We start from the raw sequence: 22,076 nt of genomic DNA on the forward strand, positions 1-22,076 counted from the left end.
ACGAGCTCACTGTTTCAAGAGCGTACGTCTCCTCGTCCACCAGTCGGTCCATGGGTTCAGGACTGCCATATCCATCAACGACATTGCCTTGCCCATCTTCATAGAAAATTTAGTTATCCATTTGAAATGTGTGTGATGTGGTACTTTTGAGTGTGTGAAGTGGTAGGAAGAAGGAAAATAATAACTAGAACGCTTACGTACTTTATATTGTCCTGTATTTTTGGGAAACGCGAATTTAATTTTTGACACAATGCGACATCCATTTTCACTGAGGGCGACATTACTTTATGGAAAGAGTGTATCTCCTGGGATATCAGGCTATGCCATGTGTCCATGTGCAATTCTCGAAAGGGATAGTCCTTTCTCCCTAGAAGCACCAAAAATATCACATTTTCCTTTGTTGCAAAGATTCATGTTATTACGTTCGCTAAAAAAGGCGATTGTATACATATCGAGTACTGTATCCATAGACATACTTCGCTCACTACTAACTAATGCGATCCGCTTACTTGAGATAACTATTCAATGCCGAGATTATCAGTAAGATGATAGATTTCGGCGACTCGTAGTCATTGTATCAGTATAGATGTATGAATAGCTTTGTGCTTGTGCAAACGCACTATGACTCCTCCGATGAATGAATGCTCTAATAATAACAATGAGGTTATTTACCATTGAATGATCGGCTGATTTTTATCTATCTGATTATTCAAGTCTAAAGAAGTATCAGTGGTTTTTACGCACGTTTTTATTTGAATGCACATGGTTATGAATTGGCTGAGTATCCGCGTTTCATCTGTTTGACCAAGAAGATCCACATTCTTTTTTCTGTTTTTTATGGTCTTTACGGCTTAAGGAAGCAAAGGAGAGTCAGTGCAGTAAGTAGCGTCTCCACACGCATGCACGTGTCTCAAGAAATTCGCGGGGTGGTGCGGGCTGAATCTTGTATCTTGCTGCTCAGAAGAACAAGACCCAACGACGCGATCCACCGACGTAGCGGCAACTTTACACTTGATCGACAGGGCATGCCAGAACTCACTGAACAAGAGAAACTCGAGCGTCGTCGGCAAAAGCGCCAGCAGCGCATTCTGAACTCGGCAGAGAACCGTCTGAACAAGATCACGGGAACAGCGTTTCGTAAGTTGAGCTTAAGAGGATCTACTACAATGCGAGAGACGGGCTAAGCATTTGAGGGAATTTGTCACCAGCACATCGCGCGTCGCCCACACCGTCACCGTCCACCTCAGCTTCGTCTCTGGCACGGTCAGAAACGCCTCAGCAGCGACGGTCTCCTTCACCGTCGCCTGCAGCCTTTGCAGCAGCAGCACCTAGTACGTCGACCGAGACTTTAAGGTCGCGGAAAAGTATACGACCATTAGACGCTGACCCCAGCGAGGAACTTGGCGCGCCTTTTGCAGCATCCGATGCTACTTTACCAGCTATCGATACTATGTTTGGAGCAGCAGCAGCAGCAGGAGGAGGAGGGGCTCCACCCCTTCTTCCCAACCTGAACGAATTATTCGGCGGCAATGGCCAATTCCCTTTCAATCCAGCCATGTTTGCTAATATGCAGCAACAGCAACAGCAGCAGCAACCGCTAGACGGAGTACCGGATACATCAAGCAAATACTGGAATTTGCTGCATTTCGTTAGCATGATCTGGCTCGGCATGTATGCGGTGTACACAGAATGGCGGAAGGGAGGAACAGAGCGGTTCGCCAGTCTTTTGACTATGGATCCTACGCATTCTGAATATCCTGCTATCCAATTTGTAAGTGATCAATCCGAACAAAATACTGGACGAAGGGAAGCTGATCTACATTAGCCACTATTTTGGTACTTTATTATCCTCGAGCTACTATTACATTCAGCGCGCAGCATGTATCAACGGGTAAAAAAATCATAGCTTTGGTCGGCCGTGATAATGATGATGGAAAACTGATTAAAACTGGGAATAGGGTGATGCTAGCGGCGGGTCCATGCTAGCCGGCTTTATGCAGTACTTGCCTCCTCAGGTCGCAGATACAGCAAATGTGGCGTTGCGATATTGGTTAATTATTTCATCTCTTGTCAAGGATTGTCTGATACTTGTATTTGTGATTGGTATCGCAGAACTCATGTCAGCTTCGCTTTGCAACAATTCGTAAAAATACATTTTTAGGCGATTCACATCGTCGTTTTTGCCACATGACACAAGATAAATTGGGATTTGGAATGGGGATGCAAGTTACATGTAGGAGATTGGTCTTTTGCTGTGCAGGACGATCCTTTGCAAACATTTTCTGCACACTTTCTATATGGGACATCAGCCCTTACCATTGCTTGTCTCCATGGGAACTGCTTGGATAACCTTCCGCTTTTAGAGGATGTTATCTCTAAAAAAATAAGATAAGAAAATGAGTCTCAATTTGAGGTCAATGGCAAATGCATTGCAAGGAATTGCTGGAAACTAATTGATGTATTACTTGTTTACATCTATCTCTCCAAAGCATACGCTTCAATGCGAGAAAAGAACATTGCTAGCAAATAAACGGCTCTTGATTTCGGTGGGTGACGATTTCGTCCAGGGTGGGACGTTTTTCAACGCCAGCCAGCGTGAAAGGTTGACTGGTGAGTCTCTTTTTCTCTCCACAAGGACCCTCTTCTCCCCACTCTTTGAACAATGTCGATCGCACTCTCCTCTGTTCGAGGCTTCGCCTCTCGTGGACGTACAACCTTGGCCGCTGCTGCTGTAAGTCTCGAATTAAACTTGGAGAATGAATAGAGCCACTGATTCAGAGCGTGTGTGGGTATGTGATTTAGCCTTTGGCACGTTCCCTCCAGACTAGCGCCGCTGCCAACATGGCTACTGCTCAGGAAGAGCAGCCTCTCAAGAAGGAACCCCTCATGAAGACCTTTGAGATCTACCGCTGGGTAAATTTACAGCATTCGTCTGCCACGCGCGAAATACAACAAGCCCTAATCTCGTCCCTTATTTTGTTTGTAGAACCCTGACAAGCCGACCGAAAAGCCCTACCTCGAAACCTACAAGGTCGACTTGAACCAGTGCGGTCCTATGGTTCTCGACGCCCTTATCAAGATCAAGAATGAGCAGGACCCCACATTGACATTCCGTCGTTCCTGCCGTGAAGGTATTTGCGGATCGTGCGCCATGAACATTGAAGGTGGCAATACCCTCGCATGTATCTCAAAAATCAACCGCGACGTGAGCAAGCCCGTCAAGGTGTACCCCTTGCCTCACAGTAAGTATTACTCTCTTGTTTACCTTTATTCTCGGGTCATCCCGGAAATACGATTTGCCAGAAGCATATGAAAGAGGAAACACGGAGTTTCTAATCATCATTCCTGACAGTGTACATTGTCAAGGATCTTGTCCCGGATTTGACCAACTTTTACAAGCAATACAAGAGTATCGAACCCTACTTGAAGCAGACCAAGGGTCCCGAGCCTGGAAAGGAGAACTTGCAGTCCATTGAGGACCGTAAGAAGCTGGTAAAGTTTACAATGGATATATACGACTGGGAAAAAAGCATGGATCTTGCTGACTCATGGCCGATCTAGGACGGTTTGTACGAATGTATCCTGTGTGCATGCTGCTCTACTTCTTGCCCCTCCTACTGGTGGAACCAGGTTCGTAAATATAGACACCAGCACGACTTGTTTGGAACAATGTACATTGACTTGGATGGCGTTTGTAGGAGGAATACCTCGGTCCCGCTGTGTTGATGCAGGCTTACCGCTGGATGATTGACTCCCGTGACCAGTTTGGTCCTCAGCGTCGTGAGAAGCTGCAAAACAAGATGTCCCTCTACCGTTGCCACACTATCATGAACTGCAGTAAGACCTGCCCCAAGGGTCTCCAGCCTGGTGCTGCCATTGCCAAGATCAAGCTCCAGATGGCCACCGAGTAAATTGCATGAATGATCGGATGTTTATAAACAGTTTAATTAAAAAAGAAAAGAGATCGTTTGCTCTTTGTTTTCTCTTGTAGTCAATGTTGTGTGTCCATTGAAATCTATGTATTCTCTAATCCTCGAATAGATCTTCCAGACGCTTTTGTTGCGGATCCTTTTCCTGCGCCTTGGTATCTTTGCCGCCGGTGCTGTCCGTTGAAGATGATGCTTTCTTTTTCTGGGCTTGTTGCGCCAATGCCTTTCGTTTAGCAATTGCCTCATCCAACGCGCGGTTCCATTCTTGTTTATCGTTGACCCAAATGCCTTGCTGCCGAGCACCCTCTTCATCAGAAACAGGTGGCATGACAGCCATGGTATTGTAGTATTTAAACAGTGTCTTGAGCGTCGACTGTTCAATCTGGTACTCCTTCTGCAGCTGGGGTAGCACCTTTTCCAGCTCGCCGGGTGATAAATGTTTGCGTCGTTCCAGTGCTGAGAATATCACGTCAATGGTCGCACGGTTAGGCATGGATGATACGCGGCCGAGATCTTCGTCTTCTTCTATCCGCTGCCGTTCCTTGATAATGTGCAGCATTTTGTCTGACTACCGGGGTGGGGGCATTAGCGATTATCACTGGGTTTTTGCATGAATAAAAGCACCTACAGTCCTCATTTTGGTCGTTGTTGGATCGATCTTGACAGGGCCAATAGCCTGCAAATTCTTTAACAGCTGCTCATTCTCGAACCCCTCTAGAGCAAAGCGCGATTGTGTCAGCATTTATGCAAACCGTTGCTGAATGTCGAAAATCTACTACTAATTCTAACCTTCCAGCGGCTTCTCGAAGCTTGGATCTTGCTGCTGCTGCTGCTGCTGTCGAACAGTCGAAGGCGATTCTGCCGGTCGATTTGATAGCGTTTCGGGATTGGCTTGCCGTGGTAACCGTCGAGTCGCTTGCTTTGACGCTTGAGCACCCATATTTTCCTTGAAAAAACTGTGGAGTTTGCTTTTTTTGCGGCGCTCCTCTGAAATGTTTAGCGTACTCGCGCCCGTCGTACCGACGACAAAATTAATGCGCATCAAAAAGGAGAAATCAGGCTGAAATGGCTAATAAATATGACTTTTTATCATTTTCTTTTGCTACTTGACTTTAAAAGTCGTTGTTGCTCTTGTTTGCGAGCACTCGACTTGTCTTTGAGATAGTAATATTCGAGAAATTCTCGTTTGTCTGACATGTCGAGATTCGTCTTTCTCAGTCTGGACATGTTGCCGAGGCATACCATCAATTGGCCGCCAACGTAGTCATCTATACCACCGCTATTATTTCCAGCCAACGAAGCCAGGTCTGCAGCTTGCTGCGACGAATTCATATTTGGGTTGCAAGGTACATCGTCAGCTGCCAAACGTTTCACCGTTAAAGTATTGGAAAACTGGAACATCGAAAATGCCATTGTTAGATTATTTTATGAAAAAAAGTACATGCCGTGTCATATGATAGAACTTGCCTGTGCACAGACTTTAAAAAAGTGCCATAACTGGTTACCAACAGTGTAGGTTGGCGACACGTTTCCTTGCTCGTATCTACAGAGAGTTAGCAAAACCATGTCACTAGAATTTAAGCTAAATATGTATATGTACCTGAATGCAAATAGATGAAAGCGAACGTTCCGGTCAGAGGGCTGAAACTCTCGAAAAACAGGTGCAAATTTAAGCAATGCTCGACCATTCGACGTTGTGCCTTCTGGGAAAACAACGACCGGTCCACGGCGATGCTTGGAAGCATCTGCTGCAATTTGTTTCAAGCTGCTTAGTTCTTTGCTGTCGGATGTCAGCACTGGCATCTTTGCACAGAGTCTCAATGCATTCCAGAACCCGATGCGTTGCATATTCTTATTCTTGGGTGCATCTGGATAGACACGTGTGAATACAGGGTTATACCTACAAAAGTGATAAATGTCCAAATCATCGTCGTCGTCGACCAAAGTATTTTCGTGACGCTTACAGGCATGCTAGGTACAAGACATCAATGTACGATGTCCAGTTGGCCACGATAATGTCTCCGGAACGAACACTCGATAGTGTCTTTTTGCTTCCTTTAGTATTCCTACGGAGAACAAACAGCAATGCGTGAATACCCCGGTTTTCGACGACGAATATTGCACATTATTACCCGCGTCTCAGAGAAATCGTTTCAGTTTTGATGTAAAAGAACCCACTCAGGAATAGGATTAGACGTAATAATACAAACGACCAAATACGCGACCATATTCTGCGCAGAGGCGCTATCGGCAACTATGTATACATGTATATGCACAAGTGAGAAAGAGTATACAAAATCGTAACGCGGGACCTACCAATAATATGCCTATCACAGGTACAAACAGTACATACAGCAAACCAGCGGCCGATATAAGGGCTAGCTTGACAACGCCGAGAACCGGACCGACAGTGTACCGGACAATACTGGAGAGCGTCTGAAGCAAGCTTGCATCTTTTCGTGGCGGCTAAAATGGATTACTGCGATGAGCAAAGCAAAGTTTATTCGATCGCAGAAATGGTTGCTATGCTTACCACCGGAGGAAGGAACGGTTGTATACCGGTACCAGCATCCTAGTACAATGGTTGACGAATTGCTCAGAAGGGGTGGTTGCTTGTTGTTTGACTGTAGTTTGTGACATTTACTCTCCAACGCGAATACTTTTCCATGACACGAACAAAATGAAGATGCGGTAAAACAAAACCCAAGTTTTTCCTTTTTAAAAAAGAACATATGCATTTGATAATATTGTATATGAGACAAGAAGGGAGCAACAGGCCATGGAGGGTAATAAAAGATGGGGGTATCTCGCATGCTACTAAGTACAACAAGGAAAAATAATACAAATGCTTCAGTTAGAACGATGCGGTAGGGAAATAATCTTGAAATCATCAAGCTATGCACAGGCAGTATTGTTAGTTAAGTGCAGCGATACCAACAATATGAACTTTCTGCTCACCTTGCAGAATGCTCCGCGTTGAGGGTCTGTTTGGAAGTATCGTGTTCCTTCATATGAACCATCACTGCTACCTAAAATTGATCATTTTTGTTAAATCCTTACTTCGATAAGGTCAGTAACCATTCTTGCTCGTTTTTACCTACTGTGTGACGAAGAACGAAGGATTACGCATTAGCGACGTGCCGCCAAAAGAGATAATGATGTCTCATTCTAGACTTACATCGACTCTCCAATTCGACACCGACGTAGGTCCCTTTTGCGAAATGGACTGGACCAATGTACTTGATAACACCGGTCATGGGTAACGGGCGTCGCAACAGTTCAACCTTGGCCCCAACCACTGGTACAACCAATGCAGCGGATGCTGAATCATCGTCGTCGCTGGCATCGCTGCAGCTGCTGTAGTAGCTTCCTGAATTGCCAAGACCCAAACGATATCGCAAAGGAGAACGTCCACGTCTTTTGTGCTTGGCCTTTGGTGTACCTGCTGCTGCAGATGGTACCAAAGGAACGGAAGCCGGTCGTTCTGGGACTTTGGGTAATTCGAATTTCAGCCGGGTTCGTCTCAAAGACGTTTGTTCAGGCTGTGGCAAGTCCTCGTTTTTAGTCGGAGGCACATGATCCATTGCCAACAATGCATCTGCAAGGGCTAAAGTCGACATGGTTTGCTCTGCCAGACTTGCATTAGTGACACTGGACGGCTCTGCCAACTCTGCAGCGGAATCCAAGGAGAGCGATCGACCACGAGGCTGCGTCAGGACCAAGTCGGCTGACCTTCTACCAGGGGGTGGCTCTTGCCTGAGATTCTCTTGTGAGCGCTGACTTCGCAAACTTAACATGGACAGTCGACGATACGACGATCCTGGCCTGTTGTTGAAGCCGTTGGTGTTGCTGGAGAAACGATAATCAGTGGAAGATCTTTTAGTACGGCGTGCTCTAGACTTGAAACCGAAAAGCGACGCAATGTCGGCATCGAACGATTTTGCCAATGCTCTGTAGGGAACATTAATGTCTGCAAAAAGGAAAAAGACACAACGTCAGTGACAATTGAATTTCTCTCAAATCTGATTAATTGTGTCACCTTCTGACAGACACCGCATGACCTCCTTTTCTACAGACTTGAATCCACCTTCTGCCTTGACTTCGGGCCAACGGCGGGAGAGGTATTCGATACATTGCTGACGTGCTTCTACAAGTACATGATCCACTGCTCTGCCGTGGTCGACTTCTTGGCGGCCGATAAGATCTCGAACAATGCCTTGATAAACTTCTCCTGCGTTTCGGTCGTTTATTCCTTCATCTACGACACGTTTTAAAAGAAAATCCAGAAAATCCACGGAGAGGCCGGATCCTACGCCAATTCCATCCACGCAAGACAGTAGGATAGGATATTCGACGCAGTAAAATCCAAAGTTATCAGATATCATCGATACAGTGTGGCTGACCAGTTGAGTAACACGACCGATGATAGGAACGGACCAGCTGGGCACAGGATCTGCACTTCGTAGTCTTGATAAGCACAAATGGAAGCATTCCAAAATCTGGATAGCGGTATGCTTCTTGATATTTGCTAGTGTTTGCGTGGTAATCTCGGTTGCCATGGCGGGCTGGGATCGTAGCAAGATAGCGAAAGCTTCCGTTGACCAGAGGTTCGCAAGCGAATGTAATGGATCCGCGTACAATGCGCCCAGCTTTAAGCGCATAGCCGGTACATGTCCTTTGTAAGTTTCTGCAAACCATAGCATAGCCGGCAGCAACATTGAGCAATCAGGACAGGCACATTTAAAGTGGTGGCAAATTTTATCCATTTCTTGCAGTACAGCGAGGCAAACAGTTTCATACTGGCCCAGGTAGTCTGCAGCTCGAAAAACGTCTTGCAAAACACGCAGTGCATGCTTCTTATTAATGAGACTGACTTGGCGAGGCGACTTATTGGTGATGACAAGTGCCGGGACATGTATTTCTTCAGTGTAAAAGTAGCAAAGGATAACTTGCAAAGTGGTTGGAGTAAACAGATCGCTAGGAAGATAGATAGTGGAGCTGGAGGCTTCCCGGAATTGTTTGCAAAACATGGCGTTGAAATAGGAAGACTGGACTGCGAGCATGAAACGGTGTGCTGACAGGGAAGATTGATTATCCTTGTGTTCCAGTAGCTGCTGAGACAAATCCTCTTTAGGGTTTGAAAGTAATCTAATGACAACGTCGGTTGCTATTTTATCTTTCCACATGCGGTTGATGTCTGCAATAAGGTGGACTGCAGGAGTGTCATTTGAGGTGGGCAGGAGGATAGTTCCGAGTCGCTTCTCGTGACACTGAATTTCAGAGATGATATCTAGTTGTCCACGGTTCGCACGATCTCGATCCTCTTCAGGTTCGCTGGGCAAGGTCGAGACTGTGGCAGAGGACTGGGAACTCGTTAAGGAAAGCTCTGACATGCTGGAGCCTGACACAGACGATCGAAGGTCCTGTTCAGGGCTGTAAAACTCAGCGGTATACCAGAAGCGGAGTACATGCAGAAATACGGCATAGGGCAGGACAGGTTTGTTGAAAACGATAATGTCTGAGGTTGTCATTGTCCGCATCAGCTCTGGCATGTATTTGGTGCGAAACTGTTCAGGAGCCCTTGCTAGCAGAATCGCTAAAGTCACAAGAGAGGTTTACTATTCTCATTTGGCGCGGTTGAAGCGGGTGCCCGGATTTACCTCGATGAGCCCAGATTCTGGCGCCGGGATAGTCAAAACGAACATCGGCCACGTAGTCTTGCGCGTAATCGAGTAACCTGTGCAGTGATTTCAATAAAGTTTTTGGAGGGGGTGTAAACATGGACTGTAGGGGGGGAGAGAGGGAAAGTTAGAAAGGGAAGGAGAAAAGGGAGCATGATTTCATCCGTTTAAAAAACCATAATGCGTTTGTCAGCGCAACACCAAGCCTTGCGGCTGGCAAATGGCAATTCATGGAAAAGAAACAGCCAGCATGCATGAAATTCCGATAGTCCACGTCGCAGCAACAGCCTCTTGATTCTTTGGCTTCCCGACATTCTATTCAAAACAGATTTGCCTCGTGTAGAAAGGTACATCGTGCCTAGACTATTCTATGGAAATTGGCAATCATGCTAAACCGCATAATGCTAAACCCTACACTGCACTTTCCTTTTCCTTCAATCTTGTATCTCCTGCCGATGATGGACGGACAGATAAATATCTCATCATCAGCCCATCCTTGCTTGCTCTTTTTCTGATTCCACCTCCACCCGCGCATCCGTCGGTCCGATCTTCCGTCGCCCCCGGCTACTCCTTTAAATGTCATTTGCAGATGCAAACACACGGACAAATTTGCTGCGCTCGATATAATTTGTTCATAATTGAGGCGATATCCATTGGTGCGTCAACGTTTTTGTCTTACCAGGTAACTCTGGCCTGCTGACCTCGACCTGATGGGATGAAAAACACGCATCTTATACTCGCCTGATCACTGAACTGGTGCACCTAAACCTTAAAACCAATAGATAATAAAAACAGGTATGCACCTAAAGCTATCTGGGAAGGAAATTCCAAAATTTCCTTTTTGCGACCAGTACCAAAAAACGAAGGCTAGGAAGGTTCATTTCACTGCCGATCATTGTTAGCATTGTCAACTATCATCCTCGGCTCTAAACGTTCTTCCGTCTCACGAACCTTTCCTCCTTTCCCCGTCACATTTAATCAATGAACCGACTTGGAAAAGTTTTATTCGGTTTGTGCGAGTTTATCCGTCTTGTCACACATCCTTTGAACTTTGTTGCTCGGGTGCGCCACAGCCGGCTTGGCCTGGCGTGACCTTGTTATGGCGGAGTTGATAGGAGCCATCCATCCTTCAAAACTTGAAACTGTTCTAAAACGTTGAAATGCTTTTGCCTGCTCCACCTACAGATGATCAAATGGTAACATTTTATCCAACTTCGCTCCGTGAAAGCATTAAATTCAACTAGCGAGACTCTGCGAGGATGTTAGGACGATTAAATGAATTGTATTGGTCAAGCTATCATAGCAGCGATACTTCTTAGAGCATCGTATTTGGTCTCGCAATTCACCCCAAAGTTATGTCATACAGGCCTAAACATGGAATAAATGTCGATAAAGATTTCGTGTGAGTGGATGTCGATCAAACAAAAGCAAACGTTCTACAGGATGCACAAGCAGTGTCACACACAATATGACGATATTGCGAGTGCTTTGCAAACAAGCACATTATGTGTTCTAGTCGGGCAAGAAACCTTTATTCTAAAGAATATTCAAGATTCTTGATGCACCGTTCCCTCTCCAAACATTTCTGTCCCCTTTTCTAGTCTCTCTCTTTCTACAGAGTACCTGCATTTGCTATTTATCTATTTAATTTGTTACAAACCTCTCTGTATATGATTGCATGCAAATTCACTGTTGTAGCCGTATTTACTGCATATTTTTGCGGAAACGATGCTTTAAAGTGGGTAACTAAAGTATGAAGCGGACAGGTTTTCAGGTACTCACTGTGAAGCAGTTGAGATTCTGTGACTGCAACTACGACTTTGTGAGGGCGGGGGCGACTGGACGATTTTTGGTGGACCCTGTTTATCGTTCTGCTTTTTTGGCTTTAATCGAATAATGCTCAAGAAGGGTGCCACAACTGCTTCCATTCTTCAATTCTTACGGACAGGCCCTGGTGCTGCAAAGCTGCCTCCCAATGTCACCAAGATCTCACTGACATATGCCTTCAAGGGCGTGAATGAAAGCCAGGCAGCAAAGTAAGCATATTGACTTGCAACTCATATGTGTCAAACGCAATTTTTTACATTCACGCCATACAGGAAATTCCTTCGTGAAGGCATGCCACGCTTACAGTACAACAACCCGAACGTCGAATTCGCTATTATTCGATCGACCGATCCTCAGACCGCACCCGTTGTTACTGTGCATTTTGGTAAAACATACACTTCCATTGCGTATGAGACGACGACGGCTAACTTTTGTTGGTGCGTACGCAGGTAATCAAACCAAAGCGATCGAAATACCGCCGAAATACCAAAACGAAGACGTGTGTAAGCTGGTGTTTGAAGCAAAGCCATAGAGATGCATATATGTGTACATATACTCCACATTTTTTACAACTGATCTCCTACATGTTTTACTCTCACTCTCGCTCTCTCTCTCCTTGTCGCCAAATACAAAACTGTCCTGTAGTCAAATGTCAAAGAGCTTAACGCGGATGGATATGGGGGAGGAGGAGGTTATTCGAGTCCTGAGCGTTCATGCAATCGTCGTCTCCTGCACATCCACCATGGAAAACTTGCACGTGCCCACACTCCTTCCTTGTTCTTCACTCGTCCTATTTCAGTACACCGTAAAGAGTTCTTTTCTCCTTTCCTTTCTCTCTCTCTCTCTCAATGCTACCAGTAAGAGATCAACGCCCGCGGGCCATTTCCCTCAACCACGCTCGTCGCAATCACGCTCGACCCGAGAATGAGCATACATACACGCGGCGTATTCCAAGGTACACGGGTCTTACAGCCAGCAAAAGCGAAAGCACAGTGTCACGGAAGCGCGAAGCTACTCGCAGTGACAATACCCATTCGATATGGTCCCATCCAGGGATAGACGAACAACAGCACTGCGACGATGCGGGTGCTGCGTTGATTACTCGAAAGATGCATGATATGTTCAGCGATGTCATAAAAGACGATTTGAGTTCATGGCAAGATATCCTGTTTCATTTGCGAGCCGTGATGGATCAGCAAGCGTCGCGGATCAAAGCATTGGAAGAAGCGCACGGTATTTATAGGCATTGCTGCTATTTTTTGGGGATGTGCTCATCATCCTATCTGTTTGTAGGACCTATCGATCAACAACGAGATTACAAGGCAGAGTTGGAAGCTCAGAAACTGGCGCTCTTGGATCAGCAACGGCAGCAGTTTGATGCACTGAAACACAAATATCGCATCGGTATCGAGCGCATTGTAGATCGATGGCTGACTCACGAGGCCGAAGAGCAAGAAAAGTGGATGAATACAGTCAAAGCCCAGGCGGACGAGCGGATAGCACGGTCAGAAGAACAATGGAAATCGCGAGTTGCGGCGCTCGAAGAACGATTATCCAAATATGAAATATGAGGATCGTGCAATGTAGCTTTTATTCAATATCTAGATATAGATCTATCTTATATTTCACATGTACATACGACAAGGCCTACAATAATACTCACTTAATCCGCCTATACCACTAATTTGTTCTGAGATAAATTCATACGAGCTTTTTATTGCACAGGATACAAATGCTAGTTTGAGGAACGCTGAGAAAATGATTTAAAAATATAATAAACATGTGTAAAAGTAAGTTATGGCTTCAGTTCAGTGTCATTTTCGAGAGAGAAACGAACTGTGAGAAAAGGAAAGTTAGTACCGTCAATTACATGTTACGACGATTTTACTTACGATAAAAGTTGGCTAGAACAGCAAGGATAAGAAGAACAGTAAGCACGGCAGGGCCATATTTGTCGGAGTACTCGCCAGTGTCACCGCGAAAGACACGTTCAGAGCGTTTGTGATAATTGTACAGTGCATAAATCATGACTCCCATCGATAAAGGTGTAAAAATGTAGGCGGAGAGTCGACCGACACTGTCAGAAAAGTTCAACAAGCCAATGGACAAACCTCCAAGCAGTAGTGTAAATCGCAGCCATGAAAGGAACGTGCGCTCGTTGGCGAAAAATGTCTTTACAGGCGGCGCTTTGGTCATGATATTTGCGCGGCTGCGTCTTCTAGCCGAGGATGCCACGGCCGTAGGAATCGATTCTGACTGACGACGTCGGCGGAACAGCGACGAGAGACCAAATCGAGATGATGTTCGCTTTCCGTTCGCTTGTTGCTGATCAATCGATGCACGCTCCGTAGGGTGGATAAGTGGTGTGATTTCATCATTTTGCACTCCTATCTGTAAATGGTCGTGTTCGCTGTGACCCGAAGCTGAACTACTGTGAGGTCCTTCCAACGGGCGCGAGACACCAAACTGCTTAATTGGAGGCTTTCGAATATCAATATCCATCTGTGGAAGCCAGAAGGGGAGGACATTGATCCGATCCTCCAACAAGGTGGCACAGCCGTGAATGAATTTGGAGAATTTTGGTACTGACTCGACAAGATGCGAGTTGACGAGTTCTACAACCCACTGCGGTGGTTCCTGGCCAACATGTGTCTGCAACTTGACTTCGAGAATAGCATAAGGGAACCGGCAGATATCTTCATCCGGTAACTGTCTGAAAGGGTAATCGATTCCAATATCCATGCGACGCCAGTTATCGCCCGAGCGTTTTCTTCCAAAGTTATCTTCTCGGATCAATGACAATTCAGTGTCCAAACTGATACGGACTCGTGCATCTCCAGGTAACTGGAACGCAGTGCGGTTGTAGAATGTACGCATCATTGGATGCAGACGCTTGGTTAACACTGTGTATTGAACTTCTTGAGCAAGCTGCTCCATGTCCTGTATCTCCTTTTCAGACATTTTTCCTTGCTCACGCCACTTTGCGACGAGCTGGTCTGTGGTATATTCGCCGCGCAGAAATGCGTTGAGATATTTTTCCTTGATAGGGAATCGAGCCTTGACCGACTTCTCGCCAGTCCAGTCTTCGCGGTGGGTTTTCCGCTCCACAAAGATGGTATTTGAGTCCATGCCTCCGTACCATCGCATACGGATAGCTTCGGCGCCTTCAGATTTTTCCAAACGACCCATATACAGTTCGAAGTCGTCGTTGTCATAGTAAATACTTGAAATTGCAGAGTCTTCAGGTTCAAACTCCTTGTTTGGGTTGAACACCAGTACGGGCAAATGCTTCAGGATGATCAACTTGAGTTCTGTGATATTGTCCGGATGCACCCTTTACGGAGTTGAGTTAAAAGTAGACGCAGCATTGCTTTGCTTATCTGCACTCACCAATATTTTGTGGTGTTACGAACAAATGCAGATTGCTTGCCTCCGGCTGCCGAGTCGCCTCTGCGCTCTTTACCTCGCGTTCGGACTCTATCGTAGAGTGAAGAGATGCGGACAATAAGTGCATCGTAATTTTCCTTGTAAAATGGTTTTGCATTCAATCTGGCACTGAACATGGGCTTTAGCTTCCAGCCTGTAACTTTCTGTAATATGGATATGGGATTAATCCAAATTCAGACACAACACCGAAAAAAGCTTTCTTACATCATGCTTCTTGATGATCTTTAAGAATCCAGTGTAGTTCAAGCGAGTGAACTTTGCCAAGTCATGGACATCAGCAATGATGTGTCCGAGCTCCAGCTCTGATGCTGTAAACTCATCTTCTTCAGGGCTTTCTTTGTTGCAGAGCAGCTGCACCTCCCGTGCCTCAGTCTCGATTCGCTGATTTATCTCGCCAAGCTTGACATGCTCAAAGTTGTACACTTTATCAAGCTCCTTCTCCAAATATTCCACAAACTGCGACTCCTTCTCTTCGTTCCATTCTTCGTTCTTGTCGCGAGTGTTGCGTTTGAGATATGCCTTGAGGTCGTCGTACGCTGCAGTGAATGTTACAAGCTTGACCTCGCACCCCGCCACCATGTCCCAAATGCAACATACCAAGGTAATACTGCGTCCACTCTGGATAAAGCGACGTCCGAAGTGTGTGCCCAAACTTCATGAGGGTACAATTTAGAAAGAAAAAAGCTGAGGAAGAGCCTGTCTTTAGAGACGGCGGCGCATGAATTTCAATGTTGGTGTTCCGGGCACGTGTGGTGTAGAAACCTCTGCTAATGGCCTGTTCTCGTTACACAGTAACGGGATCCCAAAAGCACGGGCTGTGAGTACTGCCTACCACTACTAATACATTGATAGATTGGATCGATACAAAAAGCAAATCAAGCCGCAAAGGTAGAGCGATCTAGAGTCTCATGCATAGAGTAAACCCGTGTCATCCAACATGTTCCCTACCTGGTCTCCGTAAGAAAGGCTTACTTGGATAGTAAATAAAGGCTATCTGTGTTCCGTAATAAACGTCGTTCTTGAAATACGCTTTGATGCCTGAACCTTGATATAATCGGATCTTTTTAGTACACCTAAGAAAATATCGCAAACCATGCTTGCAGTCACTTTGAAAACCTTTCGGTAGCATGGCTGCTTTGAACCTTGCTTTGTCGTCATCGTTACTTATCCCACTTCAATTCCAGACTTCTCATCTGTCCTTGGTAGCTGTTGTCATCTTTCTACCAACACTCCCCCCCACTCCCCACGGATACCTGTCAGTGGCAAGCCACAGCATAGTGTTACTCGCCAAGCTTAGCACATTCTTCGTTCTGTTATATATCGGTGGAACTAAGCAACGGCAATATAACGCCAACTCTTCCCCTGTAAGTTGCACGCATCAATTAAGTTTGTCGCATAGTATGCATTTCATAGCCAAATTCAAATCAGTGCGAGACGAAACTAAACGCTTTACGATGTATTGCTACAGCGATGCAAGATGAAGATATGTATTAATCATTGCGTTGTTGTTGTTGTTGTATCACTAAATGTTTTCGAATTACATCACTCAGGGTTGCAAAATTGACAGGTTTAGATATATACGTTGAGAAACCAGAGTCTGTGCACTTTTGTGCAACATCACTCATTACGTTTGCGGATAGCGCGACAATGGGAACAGGGCGTTCGCCTGCACCTAGATGCTTTGCTTCCCAGCCACGCACTTCTCGAGTTGCTTCAAAGCCATCTACGCAGCACAAGGTTAATATCATTGTTACATACATCGACTTGCTGAGCACTCCTTTTACCTTTCACGGGCATGAACAGATCACAAAGTATTAGAGAGTAATAGTTTGGTGGATGACTGAGGAATTCCTTGACGAATTCTTCACCGTCACCGGCCACTTCCACTTCAAGACCGACCCGTGTCAAGTATCGTGTAAGTACCTTTTGGTTCACCAAGTTATCTTCACAAACAGACAGCGGTAAGAACCTCCTGTTTGCATAATTTCTAACAAGCGACCACTAATCTTTTTCTTTTACCTTCGACAAGCAGTACACGGAACCCTTTACCGCCCACATCGGCCTCCATTTTTCTAAAGACTTCTCTCTGTGTAGCTGCGCGTCGACGAGACGAGTCCGGTGCGAGTGACATTGGATTGGGACTCTCTGCGCCGTTACTACTTTCGTTTGCAGAGCCGCTATCGTGTCGCAATCCAAAGTACCAGTTAAGTTTACTTCGCTTCAGAGGCTTGAAAACAAAACCACAGTGTCTTGGAATGACGGCCTGTTCGTAGGGTTTTGCACTTTCCATAATAAGCGAACGCTGCATCGGTGTCGTGACCACGAGTACATTTGCATCCTGATGCTGCACAGAACCGCAGATAACTCGAGTGAGACTCAGAATTTGATGCTCAGATGCCAGGTTGATCACAATGTAGTCAAAAGGTGCAGCTTTCGGGTTCGCCAGGATTTCCGTCGCATCGATGTGCTCTGTTGTCATCTGCACTTGGTAGTCAGAGACTGAAGATATGCTCGATAATATAGATCGAAGGTGCTTCATCAATGTCTCTCCAGCATGCTGCCATTGAGATACAGCGAGTACTCGAAGAGGCTCGCCTCTGCTAGGCGTGCGGGGAGGCAGTATGACACCTGTGTGAGGAGTGGCCACTTCAGGCAAGGAAATGCTCGGCGGTTTCAGACTTAGACTGTTTGGAGTTGGCATTTCGTTCGCCTTTGCAGTATTGTTATCATCACCATCATTTAGCTGCCGCTCTTGTTGAATTTTCACCTCTTCGTTGCTATTGGTTTCCAGCTGCAGCTTTTTACCACGCACTGGAGGCGGCATGAGACGCATGGATGCAGCCTTATTCATCAGAGCGTCTTGCAAAAGTTCCATGTTGTACGGTACATCGGTTGCCTGAGAATGCTTTTTGGAATGAGCCAACGGCGAAGGAACGAACAGTGAAGATCTCGAGGATTGACTATTTGGTGTAGCCGTCGATGAGTTGTCTGTTTGTACAGAACACAAAGATGTTCGAAAGAAGGGATTGTTGGTTTCATTCTGAGGCGTTTGCGGTTTGGCTCGTGTCTCTGGCTCAGGTAATCCGAACTTTGCTGTAAAGTAGAACGTCGAACCTTCGCCTTTACGACTTCTGCATTTCATTTCTCCTCCATGCAATTCGATCAATTGCCGACTGATAACCAAGCCAAGGCCGCTTCCACCATGCTTTCTCGTACTCTGCATAGTTTACATGTAAGAAGTATGAAGCAAAGTTGTGAGCACTTTTAGAACTTACTGAGCTATCAACTTGTGAGAACGGCTTGAACATGACTGCTTCTCCTTCCGAATCGAATCCAGTGCCGGTATCGACAACTTCGAAGAGCAGTTGCAACTCTTTAGCTTCCACATCAATCTCCTTCATTCTGCATTGTGTGAAAACCTCGCCCTCCGTGGTAAATTTGATTGCATTCTATAGGACACAATGTAAGAGCAAGTTCAAGCTTTGATGTATTATTTATACTTGCTCCAATCAAGTTGAGAAGAACTTGTCGAAGGCGGACGCGGTCGCCGATCACGATATCCGGGACATCATCGTCAATCCAATAACTGAGTTCAAGACCCTTTTGGACAGCAAGTGTAGACAGCAGCTCGTTCGCGTCTTCAATCATGGTCAAGAGACTAAATGGCTCAAACTCGAGCTTCATCATTCCAGCTTCTACTTTGCTCAAATCCAAGATATCGTTTATCACCACGAGCAATGATTCAGCCGATTGCTGTATGGTATGGACATAGTCCAATTGTTCTGCAGTCAAGTCCGTGTCCAACAGAAAGTTCAGCATACCAGTGATACCGATCAACGGTGTACGAATTTCTAATTAACTCAAAAGTAAGACCTTTAACTGCCATGTTTTACGCATTCTATCAACGTACCGTGGGACATATTGGATAAAAAACGAGTTTTGCTTTCTGTTGACTTTTGCGCAGCGTCGTGAGCCTCTTTGAGTTTATGTTCGAGCAGCTTGTGATCGTTAATATCCGTGCTTGAAAAAACAATTTGTTACTAATGTTCACACTGCTAAGCTGTTAATGTTTACAACTCTTACCAGGTACCGAACCATCGAACATCTCCAGTATCTAGCTCGTCCACAGATATGCATTTGACCAGGAACCATCGGTATTCTTCTTCGGCGCTGAGCAGACGTATCTCGCTGTGCCAGATAATTCCTGCTGTTTGATGAGGTACAAGGTCTGGTAACTGCAGTTTGTGGCGATCATCTGGATGCACTTGGGACATGAAGCCAAATCCTTTGCTCCTTTCAAAGTCCAATCCAGAATAGCTTTCCCATTTTTCGTTCGCATAAGTTACTCCCGTACCAGGCGTAAACGTAAACACGATTTGCGGTATAGCTTCAGCCAACAGTCGATATTTACGTTCGCTGCTTTCGATCTCGAGTTGTCTCAAACTGCTCTCTTTTGCGATCCGTTGGTCGTGCACGTCCGTACTTGTGTCGGTTAAAAGAAGAAGAAATTCTCAAACGTCAGTAACTCCAAGCGCTACACGTCGCACAGGAAACGTGCTCTTACCATGTGCCTAAATGACCTAGTTAGTATTATGATTGGATGTAACAGTAGTAATTCATGTTAGCTTACCAAACCAATGGATAATGCGTCCTTTAACATCTCGCAGTGGTACTATACGCCACAGGAAGAAACGATAAGCGCCATCGAATCTTCGCAGGCGATATTCACCAGCAAATCCGTTTCCCTCTTCAAACGCATTTTCCCAAGCTTTTCTGCAGACTGTTTGGTCGTCTGGGTGCATGTGGGATAACCATCCGGGGCCCAGATGTTCTTCCAACGATCGACCAGTGTATTGAAGTATTCGATTATTTACCCATGTTACTTGTCCAGTCACAGTAGAGCAAGTACTTGTGTGTGTGTGAGAGAGAAGGATTAATAGATGGGCACAACTGAGAGTGAAATTGGTGACTTACAAGACATGAATAGGAATTCCATCGATTACAAGTCGAAGAAGACTTGACTTGGGGGCTACAAACATCCGATCCACTCCATTCTTTTTGAGACGGCCAGAGACACGGATTCGATCATCCAGAGAACGAGCACGTCGACCGCGATGCCGATGGCGAGCATTTGTTTTACGCCCTGGTCGTTTGCTCTTACTATGGTTCTTGCCGGCAAACAAAGACATTGCTTCTCGAGGATTCGATGCGAACTCGCGGAATGCTTCCGGAGGTATTGACGGCGAGATGCTCATCCCGGTTGTGGGCGAGATTGCCTCCCAGCCTTCAAATATAGCTCTTATGGAGGGCGAAAGCACAGATCTTGATGTCATTGACGAGTTGCGCGAGTGGTGGTGGATAGGTCTGAGTGGTTGGTGACTATCCGCAATGGCAGGATATAATGTCTTGCTGGCTAAGGTGGCGGGAGCTGAGAGGGCGGATTCATGCGACGATACGCTTGAGCATGATTCAGGATCTAACAGATCAAACTCATGCGCTTGCCCGTGGGTGTCGGCGTCGATGATGCCGTCTGCAATGGTATCAATAGAGCTGCGCGTAAAGCTTTTCATTCCAGTTAAAAATGCTGGACGAACCGGCTTGCTTTGGTTATTTTGATCGTTGTTAGCAGCATTATTTTCGCCGTTATTTGCGCTTGCTAAGGCATTAGGTGTTGACATTGCTGAATCTGAGACATCACTGACGGCTGGGTCGATATCGCCGGAGGATGCAGTTTGGCGAAGAGGTTGCCAGACAGAAGAGCGTCGTCGAGAGTTACTTCGTCGTTGTTGCCAAAGTCGCGCATGTACTGAAGCGTTTGAGAAGCTGGATGCGATAAATGGTGTGAGGGAATTCAGTCCTGTAACGAGGGAAGATGGATATGGTACAATAGGTGAAAGAAATGAAAGGATAGCGATTGGAGTCGATTTTTTCTTTTCAGATGACGCGTAAAAGCGGTCGGATGGGTCGGAAACTTGTACGAGAGGAATATGTATAACAGAATGCATGTTAGATGCTGGAATTGGAAAGGGTATCGAAGAAGCATCGTATGATTCAGGGGAGGCTGGATTAAATGCGTCATCGTCGATTCCAGGGGCTGATGTGAAGAAAGGGTTGTAGTCAGGGTCCATCATTGCTGGTGAAGGCGCCGGAGATTGAGACCAAGGCGATGGTTGTTGTTGCTCGTACTCATCGTAGTCGTTCATTATGGCTGACTCGAGTTCCGCGTCGTGACTACGTTGCAGATCGACGGCTTCGTCTTCGACTCTTGGTGAATCAGCGAGAATTTCCGAACGATTAAATAAACTATCGCCATTGCCTTCCTCTAATGCATGCAGGCACGGTGTTGACACTGTGGCTCCCGATCTCCTCGCCTTCTCCGTCTTTTCTAACAAGGCTCGTCTAAACATTTCTCGTCCGTCATCCAATGAAAAAGTAAACTGGTGATCTTTCAACCAGTTTCTTGCCATGATCTCTTTCCGAGATCGTTGGCGATATTCTCTAGATAGAACAACGATTGAATTTCGGCGAATGACGCGGTGCACGCTCGGATTATTGATAAGTGGTTCTTTTTCGTATTCCAGAATTTGTAGACGCTCGAAGCAGCGATGACGGCGCTCTTGCCGGATTTTGTGGTGTCGTGTAAAATAGCTGTGTTCTTCTTCACTTGCATCTTGCTCCTGCGTTGCTGTGTTTTTTGACCAAGCTGCTTTTAGGCCCCACGGCCCTGACCATGGATCGTTGGGATCCTGTGGAACGCTCAACGACACACGAGTTGCATGAAACGCTGAGTCTGTAAAAATATCTACAAGCGTCGACCACCATGCGTCGAGGTCAATTTCTGAAACCAGACGCAAAGAAGTGCGATATAGATTGGGAGGTGCGAACGTCAGTGTGCCGATCTGGGAATGCGGTTGCAAAGACGAAATCGACGACGACGATGCTGAACTTCTGCGCTCATCGTTTTGTTTTTGGAGTTGTTTTTGCTGTAATTGTCGTTGGCCGGAGAACAACTGAGCGTGGTATTGACTTGTTGCAGGTGTGCACGATGCTTTCATGCTGTGTCCCGAAGATCCCGTCGTACTGCCTCCCGAATTAGCGGTTGTGCTAGAATCAAAGTCAAGGGTAGGCACTGAAGACGACGTTTCCGACATTATAACTTCGGAAATCGCAAGAGATCATGTGCTCCAATCGA

At 46.0% G+C, this 22,076-nt stretch overlaps 10 protein-coding genes across 10 annotated transcripts; 5 read left to right on the top strand and 5 right to left on the bottom strand.

The window, feature by feature from the left end:
• Positions 1-1,025: 1,025 nt before the first annotated feature.
• VTP01DRAFT_2688 (uncharacterized protein) lies at positions 1,026-2,147 on the top strand (the record flags this gene model as incomplete). Its single annotated transcript, XM_069381176.1, has 4 exons — positions 1,026-1,137; positions 1,209-1,771; positions 1,826-1,891; positions 1,959-2,147. The coding sequence occupies 4 exons, from the start codon at positions 1,026-1,028 to the stop codon at positions 2,145-2,147; spliced, it is 930 nt and encodes a 309-aa protein (XP_069236895.1).
• A 515-nt stretch (positions 2,148-2,662) lies between these two features.
• On the top strand, positions 2,663-3,911 carry VTP01DRAFT_2689 (uncharacterized protein; the record flags this gene model as incomplete). The annotated part of the gene is made up of 6 exons (XM_069381177.1): positions 2,663-2,731; positions 2,803-2,913; positions 2,987-3,242; positions 3,353-3,492; positions 3,562-3,630; positions 3,699-3,911. The coding sequence occupies 6 exons, from the start codon at positions 2,663-2,665 to the stop codon at positions 3,909-3,911; spliced, it is 858 nt and encodes a 285-aa protein (XP_069236896.1).
• Positions 3,912-4,026: 115 nt separating this feature from the next.
• Positions 4,027-4,869, bottom strand: VTP01DRAFT_2690 (uncharacterized protein; the record flags this gene model as incomplete). The annotated part of the gene is made up of 3 exons (XM_069381179.1): positions 4,027-4,497; positions 4,558-4,643; positions 4,719-4,869. 3 exons carry the CDS (start codon positions 4,867-4,869, stop codon positions 4,027-4,029), a joined length of 708 nt encoding a protein of 235 aa, XP_069236897.1.
• A 149-nt stretch (positions 4,870-5,018) lies between these two features.
• Positions 5,019-6,597, bottom strand: VTP01DRAFT_2691 (uncharacterized protein; the record flags this gene model as incomplete). The annotated part of the gene is made up of 8 exons (XM_069381180.1): positions 5,019-5,321; positions 5,397-5,472; positions 5,530-5,829; positions 5,894-5,995; positions 6,062-6,183; positions 6,246-6,395; positions 6,463-6,501; positions 6,574-6,597. 8 exons carry the CDS (start codon positions 6,595-6,597, stop codon positions 5,019-5,021), a joined length of 1,116 nt encoding a protein of 371 aa, XP_069236898.1.
• A 388-nt stretch (positions 6,598-6,985) lies between these two features.
• VTP01DRAFT_2692 (uncharacterized protein) lies at positions 6,986-9,710 on the bottom strand (the record flags this gene model as incomplete). Its single annotated transcript, XM_069381181.1, has 4 exons — positions 6,986-7,029; positions 7,108-7,899; positions 7,969-9,525; positions 9,590-9,710. The coding sequence occupies 4 exons, from the start codon at positions 9,708-9,710 to the stop codon at positions 6,986-6,988; spliced, it is 2,514 nt and encodes an 837-aa protein (XP_069236899.1).
• A 270-nt stretch (positions 9,711-9,980) lies between these two features.
• Positions 9,981-10,540, top strand: VTP01DRAFT_2693 (uncharacterized protein; the record flags this gene model as incomplete). Its single annotated transcript, XM_069381182.1, has 3 exons — positions 9,981-10,292; positions 10,393-10,405; positions 10,482-10,540. The coding sequence occupies 3 exons, from the start codon at positions 9,981-9,983 to the stop codon at positions 10,538-10,540; spliced, it is 384 nt and encodes a 127-aa protein (XP_069236900.1).
• A 966-nt stretch (positions 10,541-11,506) lies between these two features.
• Positions 11,507-11,969, top strand: VTP01DRAFT_2694 (mitochondrial 54S ribosomal mL61 domain-containing protein; the record flags this gene model as incomplete). Its single annotated transcript, XM_069381183.1, has 3 exons — positions 11,507-11,646; positions 11,710-11,822; positions 11,887-11,969. The coding sequence occupies 3 exons, from the start codon at positions 11,507-11,509 to the stop codon at positions 11,967-11,969; spliced, it is 336 nt and encodes a 111-aa protein (XP_069236901.1).
• A 316-nt stretch (positions 11,970-12,285) lies between these two features.
• On the top strand, positions 12,286-13,008 carry VTP01DRAFT_2695 (uncharacterized protein; the record flags this gene model as incomplete). The annotated part of the gene is made up of 2 exons (XM_069381184.1): positions 12,286-12,670; positions 12,731-13,008. The coding sequence occupies 2 exons, from the start codon at positions 12,286-12,288 to the stop codon at positions 13,006-13,008; spliced, it is 663 nt and encodes a 220-aa protein (XP_069236902.1).
• Positions 13,009-13,232: 224 nt separating this feature from the next.
• On the bottom strand, positions 13,233-15,542 carry VTP01DRAFT_2696 (uncharacterized protein; the record flags this gene model as incomplete). The annotated part of the gene is made up of 5 exons (XM_069381185.1): positions 13,233-13,273; positions 13,330-14,771; positions 14,828-15,027; positions 15,089-15,420; positions 15,482-15,542. 5 exons carry the CDS (start codon positions 15,540-15,542, stop codon positions 13,233-13,235), a joined length of 2,076 nt encoding a protein of 691 aa, XP_069236903.1.
• An 832-nt stretch (positions 15,543-16,374) lies between these two features.
• Positions 16,375-22,035, bottom strand: VTP01DRAFT_2697 (uncharacterized protein; the record flags this gene model as incomplete). Its single annotated transcript, XM_069381186.1, has 10 exons — positions 16,375-16,607; positions 16,669-16,827; positions 16,904-18,101; positions 18,160-18,333; positions 18,389-18,735; positions 18,795-18,904; positions 18,968-19,366; positions 19,449-19,455; positions 19,515-19,792; positions 19,859-22,035. The coding sequence occupies 10 exons, from the start codon at positions 22,033-22,035 to the stop codon at positions 16,375-16,377; spliced, it is 5,082 nt and encodes a 1,693-aa protein (XP_069236904.1).
• Between the last annotated feature and the right edge of the window lie 41 nt (positions 22,036-22,076).

Source organism: Rhizomucor pusillus (genome assembly GCF_041956525.1).
Source record: "Rhizomucor pusillus strain CBS 183.67 unplaced genomic scaffold VTP01scaffold_14, whole genome shotgun sequence".
Classification (NCBI taxonomy): domain Eukaryota; kingdom Fungi; phylum Mucoromycota; class Mucoromycetes; order Mucorales; family Lichtheimiaceae; genus Rhizomucor; species Rhizomucor pusillus.